The sequence below is a fragment of the Zingiber officinale genome, chromosome 6A (assembly GCF_018446385.1).
Source record: "Zingiber officinale cultivar Zhangliang chromosome 6A, Zo_v1.1, whole genome shotgun sequence".
In the NCBI taxonomy this organism is placed as follows: Eukaryota; Viridiplantae; Streptophyta; class Magnoliopsida; order Zingiberales; family Zingiberaceae; genus Zingiber; species Zingiber officinale.
This window is the reverse complement of record NC_055997.1, coordinates 126,375,682-126,388,784: the sequence shown is the minus strand read 5'-3', so window position 1 is coordinate 126,388,784 and position 13,103 is coordinate 126,375,682. Positions and strand designations below refer to the sequence as shown.

Here is a 13,103-nt window from a genome sequence, read left to right as displayed (position 1 = left end):
AAACAGACACCTCGTTCATTGTAAGTGAACCATATTTAATCTGCAAAGACCAGATGCTTAAATCACTGGATAACTTGCACTGCTGCCCAAGAAACGCAAACAGCCCTTGCTGTTGAATGGTCGACAGACATTGCATGTTTCTACAAAACATCGCCATCGGCCTCCTTTGCTTTTGCAATGCAAGCCACCCAACTTCTCCTAATAAACTAGCAGACTTCAATGGCGATTGCTCAACCTTCTCCAATAACGACTGAATTTAATTTGGACGAACAAAGAAAAGAATAAAAGGAGCAGAGTAGTTGGAATTTTAGTTACTTGGAGTTGAGCTAGCTTGGAGGAGTATACGGAAAGTGCAAAAGCAGTTGTGTTTGGCCACCTTCCGAGGGTCACACCTAATTTACACCCTCCCTCCGTCCGATTGCATGCCTGGGGGGACCTTCACCGACCCTCATCCTCCACACCTTCCCTGCTTCTTCTAAAGCATATTATCAGCATCGTATTGTTATTATAATATAATTCCCTGCATCCACGCGTTTATATAATATCGACGGATTGATTGCAAGGCTTAATAATTAATTCGATTGCGGCTTTCTTTCTGTTGAACGGATTGAACGGCAAGAGTAGCTCCGACAAGCGAAGCTTGCTACAAGGGCTTCGTCCATGCAGTGGATCTGGTCCTTTTATAAATTGATATTGCGGTGCACTTGGGGAATTAAGCTGGGCATGATGAACTCCGGCAACCAGACCGCCCTCTCGTCCCCTGCCGACGTCGTGATGAGTGGATTACTGCGGCTGCTGCCGGAAATCCGAACGGTGGAGTTATTCGTGGCGGTGGCAATTTTCGTGGGCATCCATGCGGTGAGACAGGGGAGAGTGCATGGGCTGTGTGTGTGGCCGGTGGTGGGCATGCTTCCGTCGCTGCTGCTCGCGCTCCGTCGCCACATGTACGAGTGGGTCACCGGTGTGCTGGAGCGGCAGGGCGGCACGTTCACCTTCCGCGGCCCGGTGGGCACCAACCTCCACTGCGTGGTCACCGCCGATCCCCGCAACTTGGAGCACCTGCTTAAGGCCCGCTTCGCCAACTTCCCCAAGGGCCCTTACTTCCGCGACACCGTCCGCGACCTCCTCGGCGACGGCATATTCAGCGCCGACGACGAGACGTGGCGGCGCCAGCGCAAGGCCGCCAGCCTTGACTTCCACTCGGCGGCGTTCCGGGCCCTGACGGCGCACTCCCTGGTGGAGCTGGTCCACGAGCGGCTGCTCCCCGTGCTGGCGGACGCAGCGGAGCGGCGAGCGCAGTTGGACCTCCAAGACGTGCTCCTACGCCTCACCTTTGACAACGTGTGCATGATCGCGTTCGGGACCGACCCGGGCTGCCTCGGCCCGGGGCTGCCGAAGATTCCCTTCGCGAGCGCGTTCGAGAAGGCGACGGAGGCGACGATCCTCCGTTTCGTGATGCCGACGGCGGTGTGGAGGGCGATGAGGCATGTCGGGGTGGGAAGCGAGCGGTGCCTGAGGAAGTCCATCGAGGCGGTGGACGAGTTCGCCTACGACGTGATAAAGAAGAGGAAGGAGGAGGCGGCGGCAGCAGGGGGAGAACACGGGATGAGCAAGAAGGGCGATCTGCTGACGTCGTTCATGGGGATGCGAGATGAAGATGGGAAGCCGTACTCGGATAAGTTCTTGAGGGACATCTGCGTCAACTTCATTCTGGCAGGGAGGGACACCTCGTCGGTGGCGCTGGCCTGGTTCTTCTGGCTCCTGAACACCCACCCGGAGGTGGAGGCCCGGATCGTCGAAGAGGTGGACAAGATAGTGGAGGAGAGGGAGGAGGCGATCACCGAGCCGGAGGAGGACTTGGTGCTGAGACCGGAAGAAGTGAAGAGGATGGAGTATCTGCATGCCGCCTTATCGGAGGCGCTCCGGCTGTACCCCTCCGTGCCGGTAGATCACAAGGAGGTGCGTTCGTATCCGTAAGAAACAAATTATAATCCTATCATCAAATTACAAACTATATGCAAAATCAACTGTATGCAGGTTGTGGAAGACGATGTGTTTCCTGATGGCACGGTGCTGAAGAAAGGGACGAAGGTGGTCTACGCGATCTTCTCCATGGGGAGGATGGAGAGCATATGGGGGAAGGATTCCCGCGAGTACCGACCGGAGAGGTGGCTCAAGGACGGCCGGTTCTTAAGCGAGCCGGCGTACAAGTTCACGGCGTTCAACGGCGGGCCGAGGCTGTGCCTTGGCAAGGACTTCGCCTACTACCAGATGAAGTTTGTGGCCGCCTCCATACTGCGCCGGTACCGAGTGAAGGTGGCGGAGGGCCACCCTGTGGCGCCCAAGTTGGCCCTCACCATGTACATGAAGTACGGGCTCAAGGTCACCCTCACCAGGCGAGATCAACACGAGGCAATATAACACCATTCGATCGGAAATTAAACACTTTGTTTGGAATTAATTATTCACCTCGCTCATAATTACTATTGTGCTTTTCCCAGAATTTTATGTACTCTATTGATATGTAATACACGATTTGAAACTCAAAAGTCTGAATAATATTTTAAATATTTTTAAACTGAATTAGCAGGGAATTAATTAAGCTAGAAAAAGGAGTTGATTAAGAACTAATAAACACATATGGACAAAATTCAGGGTTCAAATTCGACCGGATTACGTTGAATGCTATACTCAATGCTTGTGCCGACTTGGCTTACTTAGATATGGGCAGTCAGGTTCATGCCTATCCGCTGAAAGTTGAACTGGAATTCGATACAATCATATACACAATGCGATAACGGATATTGTTCTGATTTGAGATCCTGAACGAGTGAACCACCGAGGACGAGCTGTCCTTGGGTCGAATTGATTTCAAACGATACGGTGATGAGTGAGCTCCTGGGATCCTTGAAATACTCAACAAGGATTAAAATGAAGGCCAAAGTGGATTCGCTAAAGTCAAACTTTAGTAGTCAAAGAAGGACAAGTAGAGATTAGAAGTGTAGATCCTTTTTCGCTTACCTATCAAGAAGGACAAGTAGAGATTAGAAGTGTAGATCCTTTTTCGCTTACCTATCCTCGTGAGAGTAGACTCTTCTTTATACTACCTTCGACGATAGAGGCACGATATCCACGTTCCCCTACCCATGTCCCCAGTCACCCACATTCTAGTCGAGGGGATGCCATGTCGTCCACTTTGCTTCTTCCGTTACTCTCATTTAGATGCCCCATGATTCTATATGTTCTTCGCATCCTTTGCTAGCTACGTCATCCACACTCAGGAAGGTGAGGTAGAGGTACTCGGGATGCTCGGTGATCCCGTCCGGAAACTGAGTCTGATGAAGGTGGGCCACGAGATCGCTGATGTTGACGAAAAGTCGTTGCCAAGCCGAGTCGATCTGGCACACACCGGAAAAGCTTACACGAGCGAATGACAGGGGGTGGTGACAAAGCAAAGGTCCTACGCACACTCCGACCAGCTCACGAGTCGTTAGAGACCAGAAACCAGAGAAAAAGTCCCCGGGTCAGGCCCTCCGACGCTCAAGTCAAGTACTTTTTCCCCAGAAAATACAGCGAAAGGACGAAAATAGAAGACGAGTATGAAATGACGAGTGTACCTGCATAAGGGACAAAACATCCCTTTTGATACCACAACAGATTCTTCTGGAGTCTGACGAGTGTCAGGGAATGTCAGGTGTCAGACTTTGTCTGGCGGTGGATAACACGTGGCGTCATCTTATAGGTCTAGGAAGGAATCAGAGTGCGGTAAGTACTCGACCATTAGCATATTCTCTGACAGGCAGTGATTATTCTCTAGCAGGTGGTTACGATTCCTTGGACTTCTTGTCGTGTAGCGCCCTGCCTCCTCCTCTCGTTATCCCTGCACTGGCTCTTGGTATTTGCTGATCCCGACCTGTGGGCATAGACCTGTATCTATCCTCCATTGCTTTATGCATCTGGACCTGCACATGCCCTCGGTCCCGACCTGTATGCCTCGGTGTGCTTCCGCTTATCCTGTATCCTTGGTTGGCCAATCCCGACCTGTACGCCATGTCCTGTGCCGCAAGGCTAGAAGTCCCGACCTGTACGCTATGTCCTGTGCCCCAAGGCTAGAAGCCCCAACCTGTATCCTTGGTTAACCAATCCCGACCTGTACAGTATGTCCTGTGCCGCAAGGCTAGAAGCCTCGACCTGTATCTTTGGTTGGCCAATCCCGACCTGTACGCTATGTCCTGTGCCACAAGGCTAGAAGCTCCGACCTGTATCATTGGTTGGTCAATCCTGACCTGTACGCTATGTCCTGTGGCGCAAGGCTAAAAGCCCCGACCTGTATCCTTGGTTGACTAATTCTGACCTGTACGCTATGTCCTGTGCCGCAAGGCTAGAAACCCCGACCTGTATCCTTGGTTGGCTAATCCCAACCTGTACGCTATGTCCTGTGCCGCAAAGCTAGAAGTCCCGACATGTATCCTTGGTTGGCCAATTCCGACCTGTACGCTATGTCCTGTGTCGCAAGGCTAGAAGCCCCCACCTGTATCCTTGGTTGGCCAATTCTGACATGTACGCTATGTCCTATGCCGCAAAGCTAGAAACCCCGACTTGTATCCTTGGTTAGCCAATTCCGACCTGTATGCTATGTCCTGTGCTGCAAGGCTAGAAGCCCCGACCTGTATCCTTGGTTGGCTAATCCCGACTTGTACGCTATGTCCTGTGTCGCAAAGCTAGAATCCCCGACATGTAGCCTTAGTTGGCCAATTCCGACCTGTACGCTATGTCCTGTGCCGCAAGGCTAGAAGCCCTGATCTGTATCCTTGGTTGGCTAATCCCGACTTGTATGCTATGTCCATTCTTAAGGCATCATTCGTGCCTAATCTAGCCCATCTTGCAACTGGGCTCCTTGCACTACACGTAGGTCTGATCTTTGACCTTCGTGTAAGCCAGTTTTTTGACCCCCCACGTGGGCCTAACTTATGACCTCCATGTAGGCGTGACTTTCGACCACCACATACGTTTGACTTCTGACCACCACGTAAGCTTGACTTTTGACCATCTTGTGGTCTTGGCTCGCGACCACCTCATCTCGCCTACTCCACTATCATGCACCGTATCACAAGCCTCCCCCTCAAGTCTAGTCGAAGGAGGATCTAGTCCGACTCACTAGACCCGAATCCTATTGTCACTCGATCTAGATTCCTGACATCTGCCCTACATTTGCCTACTGGTTGTCCTTTTTTTTCCAATGTCCCGCTTAAACTTTATCACCTTTTGTAAGAGATAGCCTGGATGTTAATGTGTGCACGATGACTCTTCAATTTCCGATCATGTCTTTGTCTTACAAATAGCCCACTGTTTCCCACCATGTCGTTTAAGATTCCAATGTAATCCTTCATCTTCTCCTCCCCTTTAAAAGGTCCAAGTACACCTCCATCATCTTTTCTTCAAGCTACCCTCTTGTTAATAGAGTATCTAGCTTCCATGGAACCTGCAGTAGAATCCAACGAACTCGCTTCTTTGCTTCCACAAATTGCCCATCTGACGGAGTTATTGACTCAGAAAGAGGAAGCCTTGCTGGAGATGATTGAAAGCAGAGATCTTCAAGTGACCCTTACTCGTCAAATGGAAAACCTCTGGCTGGCCGCCAAATCCAGAACCCGGGCCGAGATTGCTCCCAAGCTTAAAGCTCAATCGGACTTCCAAAGCAAGGTTCACTATATTATCTACTTGAAGATGAAACATGAGGACAAGATGACCCTCCTGAAAGAGGAATGACGGATCAAAGATGAGACTATCGACCAACTGAAGCGCACCATCGATCTTATTAAGGAAGATCTAAATAGAGCTCAGACTCATCTGGCCAGGAAGGATCGAGCCTTTGGATCTGGATATCGTAATGATAATGGGAACTGAAAAAATGTTCAGCTTTAGATAATATCCCTTGTATTATCTGCTTTTAATCTTGTGGGTCTGTACTTCAAACTTTGTCAAATAATATCCCTTGTCTTATCTGCTTTCATCTGCCCTCCAGGTTATGGGTCTACGGGTCTAGATTTCTTTATTTCTGATAGTATCTTCAAGGAAATATGCAAAAAAGATATCTTATAAAGGATAACTTACCTTTTTCCTTTTTCCTGCTTGAAAGGAATGACACATCATGACGTATATAGACCTGCTTCCTTGCCTCTTGTATTGATCGTAAGAATACGGCTATAAATCTGTCGAGCTTATAACTCGTACAGGGGCGAGAGTCTGGGACCCGACCTGTACAGTCGTTGGGCGTGAGAGCATGCTCACTTATAACTCGCACTGGGGCGAGAGTCTGGGACCTGACCTGGACGGTCGTTGGGCGTGAGAGCATGCTCACTTATAACTCGCACTAGACGAGAGTCTGGGACATCGACCTAGACGGTCGTTGGTGTGAGAGTATGCTCACTTATAACTCGCACTGGGGCGAGAGTATAGGACACCAACCTGAACGGTCGTTGGGCATGAGAGCAAGCTCACTTATAACTCGCACTGGGGCAAGAGTTTGGAACACTGACCGGGATGGTCGTTGGGCGTGAGAGCATAGCTCACTTATAACACGCACTGGGGTGAGAGTCTGGGACACCGACCGGGACGGTCATAGGTGTTGGTTGCTACTCGGAAAACCTAACGGTTCCACTGTACAAAAATTTTGTACAAAGGTCTGAACCTTTTCCTAGCTACCATGTGTTCTTTTAAATCAAACTTGGATCGCCTGCGGAACTTAACACGTTTGATCCTAAGTTTAATTTATTTGTTCTTTTAGGTTTAGACTTGGATCTCCTGCGGAACTTAACACGTTCGATCCAAATCACCTAGGTCACGAAGACAATTAAATATCTATTTCCAAAATTGGCTTCCAGTACTGCATGGCGAGGCACATGCCCTTCTTGGATATGGGAGCAACCACCACCGACTAGACAAAGCCTTTTAAGGAAATTAAATATTTAACCTTCCCATAGTAACCCTAGGTTAACCTCTAAGAACAATCAAATCACAAGGAAAAAAAAACAAAAGAACACAATTTCGAAAACTAATTCGAAAAACTAGAATCGCATGCCTCTTGTATTTGGTATTTTTACATGGAGATAAAACTAACATGATGCGGAAAACAATATTAGTTATACTTTTCTTAGTAGATAATGACCTCTTGATCTTCTACCGTATTCTTCTTCTAATCTCGGACGTTGTGTGGGCAACGATCTTCCGAGATGAGAACCACCTAGCACCTTCTTCTTCTTCCTTCAAGTTTCGGCCAAGCAAGACTTCCAAAGGATGAAGATCTTTTTCCATCAACCAAACTCCAAGGGATGCAAGCTTTCTCTCCTTCTTCTCCAAGCTAAGATCCGGCCACCAAATAAGACTCCAAGAGCATGAAGAGGTTCGGCCACAAAGATGGAGAGAAGAGAAAGGGAAGAGGCCGACCACACCAAGGAAGAAAAGAGGGAGAAAAATAATAGAGGTTGTTCACCTTGAAGGCACCCAAACCCCCTCTTTTATAATCCTTTAGCCTTGGCAAATAAGGAAAATTTAATAAAAACTTCCTTAACTCTATTACCATTGGAAAGGAAAGTTTTAATTAATTAAAATTAAAATCCTTTTCTTAGTGTATATGACCGCCCACATTAAATAAGAAAACAAGGAAATTTTTCGCTAGAAAAATTAAAGCTTCCTAATTTGCTTCCGGAGAAATTTTAAAATAAAATTTCTCTTTAATAATTCCTTCATGATTGATGCTATAAAAGGGAATTTCTATAATTTTAAAATTTAACTTTTCAACATGTGGATGATAAATAAGTAAAGTTTTTACCAAAATTAAAATCAACCTTTTAATCTACAAATAAGGAAAGAGATTTTAACTCTTCTCTTAATCTTTTGTAGAATCTTATAAAAGGAAATATTTTAATTTTTAAACTCTCTTTTAAATCATGTATTCCATATAAGAAAAAAAATTTAAAATTAAAATCTCTTTTGTATTTATAATGGCCGGCCACCTAGACTTGGGCTCAAGCTAGGGCCGGCCACCTATGGACCAAGGCTTGGCCGGCCCTAGCTTGGTACCCAAGCTAGCTTGGCCGGCCCCTATAACATGGGTATGAAGGTGGGTATAGGTGGGTATAGTACTCTATAAATAAGAGGCTACGATAGGGACCGAGAGGAGGAATTGGTTTTGGTGTCCTGATAAAATTAAGCATCCCGTGTTCGCCCCGAACACACAACTTAATTTTATCAATAATAATTCATTCCACTAGAGAACTATTATTGAACTACCGCACCAATCCCAAATTACATTTTGGGTTCCTTCTTATTATGAGTGTGTTAGTCTCCCTATGTTTAAGATGTCAAATGTCCACTAATTAAGTGAGTTACTGACAACTCATTTAATTGATATCTTAGTCCAAGAGTAGTACCACTCAACCTTATTATCATGTCGGACTAAGTCCACCTGCAGGGTTTAACATGACAATCTTTATGAGCTCCTCTTGGGGACATTATCAACCTAGATCACTAGGACACAATTTCCTTTTATAATCAACAACACACACTATAAGTGATATCATTTCCCAACTTATCGGGCTTATTGATTTATCGAACTAAATCTCACCCATTGATAAATTAAAGAAATAAATATCAAATATATGAGTTTGTTATTATATTAGGATTAAGAACACACACTTCTATAATAACTGAGGTCTTTGTTTCTTTATAAAGTCAGTATAAAAGAAACGACCTCTAATGGTCCTACTCAATACACTCTAAGTGTACTAGTGTAATTATATAGTTAAGATAAACTAACACCTAATTACACTACGACCTTCCAATGGTTTGTTCCTTTCCATCTTGGTCGTGAGCTACTGTTTATAATTTATAAGGTACTGATAACATTATCTTCTGTATGTGACACCACATACTATGTTATCTACAATATAAATTAATTGAACGACTACAAATAAATATAGATAATTTGACCAAATGCGATTCTTTTATTCAAAATAAATGTCTACAAAAGCTTAGGCTTTCAGTATACACTCTAACAATCTCCCACTTATACTAATGACTAAGCTGCCATATCTGCTGCCATACATCTGATTCTCATCCCCTCCACATGCCGATCGAAAGCTTTTGCTGGAAGGGCCTTAGTGAAAGGATCTGCCAGGTTATCTGCTGATGCAATCTTGACGATGACAACTTCTCCTTGTTTCACGATATCTCGTATCAGGTGGTACTTGCGCTCTATATGTTTACTTGCCTTATGGGCTCATGGTTCATTCGAGTTTGCAACTGTACCGCTATTATCACAATAAATTGTGATGATTTTGGGTAAACCAGGAATCACATCTAAGTCCATCAGAAAGTTCCTGAGCCATACTGCTTCTTTAGCTGCCTCAGAGGCTGCCACATACTCAGCTTCCTGTTGGGTTTTTCGGGCCGCAAAAACCGCTTTTTCGCGTCGCGAAAACCCCGAATCACCCTAGCCAACGGATCTCGTGCGAAGAAATAAAACGAAAACATACGAGTACGAGTTACAAAACGACGATCTACAGTAGATCTACAAAGGAAAAACATTTTATACCTTTGATGCGTGCCCTTTTGTGTATCCCGCTCGTCCTCGGTACGCCGGATCTCGAAGTTGTCAATGTAGACAACTCTCTACACGTATCCACACGAACACACTAGGTGGAGGTGACCAAAAAACCAAGGTGTGCTAGCACCTATGTGGTTCGGCCAAGGAAGGAGGAGAGGGAGAGCTTGAGAGGAAGAAGATGCAATAATACCACTTGAATGAAAAATGAATCCATTTCATTCAAAAATGTGGCCGGCCACTTCTCCATGTGTAAACCCAAATTAATTGCATTAATTGCAATTAATGTGAAGCCATTAAAGAGAATGACTTTGTAACTTCCATGAGGTGGCACCCATGATGATGTGGAGTAACATCATTGGTCTACATCAATGCCAACTCACCAATGAGGTGGCATAAAGTCAAGTCAAACTTGACTTTTAATCTTTCTCTCAAGTCAAGTCAAACTTGACCAAATCTCTTCCATGGTTGATCTAATCTAACCATTTGATTCAAGCCAACTTAATATAATGAATCTAATTCATTTAATTAAATTGATTCAATGAGTCAAAATCTAAATTAGACTCATTGAACACATGAATCAACTTGAGTCGAACTCAAGTTAGCCCAATTAGGATTACTCTTAATCCAACTTGATTCATCAAATGAATCTAATCCTCTTGGTTCATCATATGAACCTAATCTCCATCTAATTGTCCTAAGTGTGTGACCCTATAGGTTCTTGTAACGTTGGCAATGCCCTAAACCCATTTAGGAGCATAAGTAATGAGCGGTATCTAGCAACACATCATTACTACCCAAGTTACAAGAATGTCGAGATCCGACATCACCTTGTGACTACTAATTGTGACTCCTCACAAAATATGACAAGTGTCCTTCTATCCTAGACATCTAGATTGGCCAATGTGAGGCATAGACCGTGTCATCCTCTAACCAATCTAAATCTTGAACTCTAAGTAGACTCACTAAATCAAATGAGCTCAATATCTTATATTGACTCATTTGGGTATGGCCATGCACTTCGTGGTCTCACTCTATCAAGAATACCGATGTCTCTCCCGTCATATAGGAGGGATAGATCCCATCTACATCACTCACATCCCTCTGCATAATTTGTTATATACCCAGTAATCACCTTTATAGTCCACCCAGTTACGGGTGACGTTTGACGAAACCAAAGTACATAACTCCTTATGTAGGGATTTATGGTGACTTCAGGTCTAAGGACTAGTAGTCATACTAATAGCCACATGAGAAAGTATATGACACTCATATAACGATCCATGATACTTTCTCATGGTGGGTCATTCAGTATACATTATCTAATGTATACCCATGTGTCAACTTGATATCTCTATATCCATGACTTGTGAGATCAAGTCATCAAGTTGACCTACATGCTAGTCTTATTGCATTAACATTGTCCCTGAATGTTAATACTCGACTAGAAATGATTAAGAGTAGTGTTCCCTATATCATCTCACTATCGGTTCAACTAACTGATTGATATAGGTGAGAACCGTCTACTCAAGGACATTATTATACTTAGTTTATTTGGCACCAATACAAGTAAGTATAATAACCAAAATCTAAATGCCTTTATTTATATAGAATATGATACAATAAGTCCAAAATACAATCATCAAATGATTGGTTCTAGGGCTCTAGCTAACAATCTCCCACTAGCACTAGTGCCAATCAGTGTAGGCTCTAAGCCCAAATGACCTAGTGTGACCATCATGCTTCTTCTGTGCCAAAGCCTTGGTCAAGGGATCTGCGGTGTTAGCCTCTGTAGGTACTCTGCAAATCTTCACATCTCCTCTCTCGATGATCTCTCGAATGAGATGGAAGCGTCGTAGTATGTGTTTGGTCCGCTGGTGTGAGCGAGGTTCCTTCGCCTGTGCTATAGCTCCATTGTTGTCACAATAGAGTTCAATGGGGTCAGCAATGCTAGGAACCACCCCAAGTTCAGTGATGAACTTGCGGATCCAAACTGCCTCCTTTGCTGCCTCTGATGTTAGGACCAAAAGTAGCTAGAGGGGGGGGGGTGAATAGCTCGTCGCGTTCGCTCGGTGCTCGGCGTTGCTTGTTCCTTCAAAGATGTGCAGCGGAAAATACAGAAACAAACACACAACGCTAACACGGTTGGTTTTACTTGGTATCCACCTCACAAGAGGTGACTAATCCAAGGATCCACACCAACACACACACCCTCCACTAAATAAAACTCTCCTTTGTGGTAACTACCAAGGGCGGAGAAGCCCTACAATACTCAATACAAGAAGAGAGGGAAAGGATACAAGAAATACAAGCTTACAAGCTTACAATGAGTACAAAACCCTAACCCTAGCTTCTCTTCTTGGCTTTGATCCGCCTCTTGACTTGGAGAGCTTCCAAGATCCTTCAAGAACTGGCGATCTGAGCTTTGTGGAGGAGTTGGCGAGAGCTCTGGAGTGAATCAGTGAAGTGATACCGCAGCCATCACACGCCTGCAGCTATAAACGACGCCAACGGTCGGATCCCGATCGATTCGAATGTTCCCAATCGATCGGGGAGGCTTTGGATCGATCCACGGATCGATCCAGAGCGCCTCTGTTCGATAAGCGCTGGATCGATCCAGCGCTTATCGCGCGAAGCAGCCGCGTCCCAATCGATCCACTGATCGATTGGGACCTCTGGATCGATCCACGGATCGATCCAGAGGCTCTCTGTTCGCTGGGACAGGTCTGGATCGATCCACTGATCGATCCAGAGCCTGGATCGATCCACTGATCGATCCAGCACTTGGTTTTTGTCCAAAACCAAGTCCTAAACCTCCCAAACCAACATCCGGTCAACCTTGACCTGTTGGTATGTCATGCCTAGCATCTAGTCACTCCCTTGACCTGCTAGGACTCCCTTACCAAGTGTCCGGTCAATCCCTTTGACCCACTTGGACTTTTCTCTGTGCCAAGTATCCGGTCAATCCCTTTGACCTACTTGGACTTTTCTTTCATGCCAAGTATCCAGTCAATCCTTTGACCTACTTGGACTTCCCAGCACCAGATGTCCGATCATCCTTGATCCATCTGGATTTTCCCTTGCCTGGCTTCACTCACCAGGGCTTTCACCTAGCTTCACTCACTAGGGTTTTCCATCTGCCTAGCTTCACTCACTAGGACTTTCACCTAGCTTCACTCACTAGGATTTTCACTCTGCCTAGCTTCACTCACTAGGACTTTCACCTGGCTTCACTCACCAGGATTTCCATCTGCCTAGCTTCACTCACTAGGACTTTCACCTGGCTTCACTCACCAGGATTTCCATCTGCCTAGCTTCACTCACTAGGACTTCCTTCTGCCTGGCTTCACTCACCAGGACTTCCTTCTGCCTGGCTTCACTCACCAGGACTTTTCTTCTGCCTGGCTTCACTCACCAGGACTTTCATTTTGCCTAACATCCCAGTTAGGACTTCCCAGTCAAGTATCCAGTCAACCTTGACCTACTTGACTCTTCTTCA

At 45.7% G+C, this 13,103-nt stretch overlaps 1 protein-coding gene across 1 annotated transcript; it reads left to right on the top strand.

Moving 5' to 3' along the window:
• The first annotated feature begins 586 nt into the window (after positions 1-586).
• On the top strand, positions 587-2,578 carry LOC121997958 (cytochrome P450 86B1-like). Its single transcript, XM_042552644.1, has 2 exons — positions 587-1,959; positions 2,038-2,578. The coding sequence occupies exons 1-2, from the start codon at positions 661-663 to the stop codon at positions 2,419-2,421; spliced, it is 1,683 nt and encodes a 560-aa protein (XP_042408578.1). The 5' UTR covers positions 587-660; the 3' UTR covers positions 2,422-2,578.
• Positions 2,579-13,103: the final 10,525 nt, after the last annotated feature.

Coding starts and splice junctions, on each gene's coding strand:
- LOC121997958 (XM_042552644.1), top strand. CDS start 661: ATGCAGTGGATCTGGTCCTTTTATAAATTGATATTGCGGTGCACTTGG. Junction 1,960..2,037: donor TGCCGGTAGATCACAAGGAG/GTGCGTTCGTAT, acceptor AACTGTATGCAG/GTTGTGGAAGACGATGTGTT.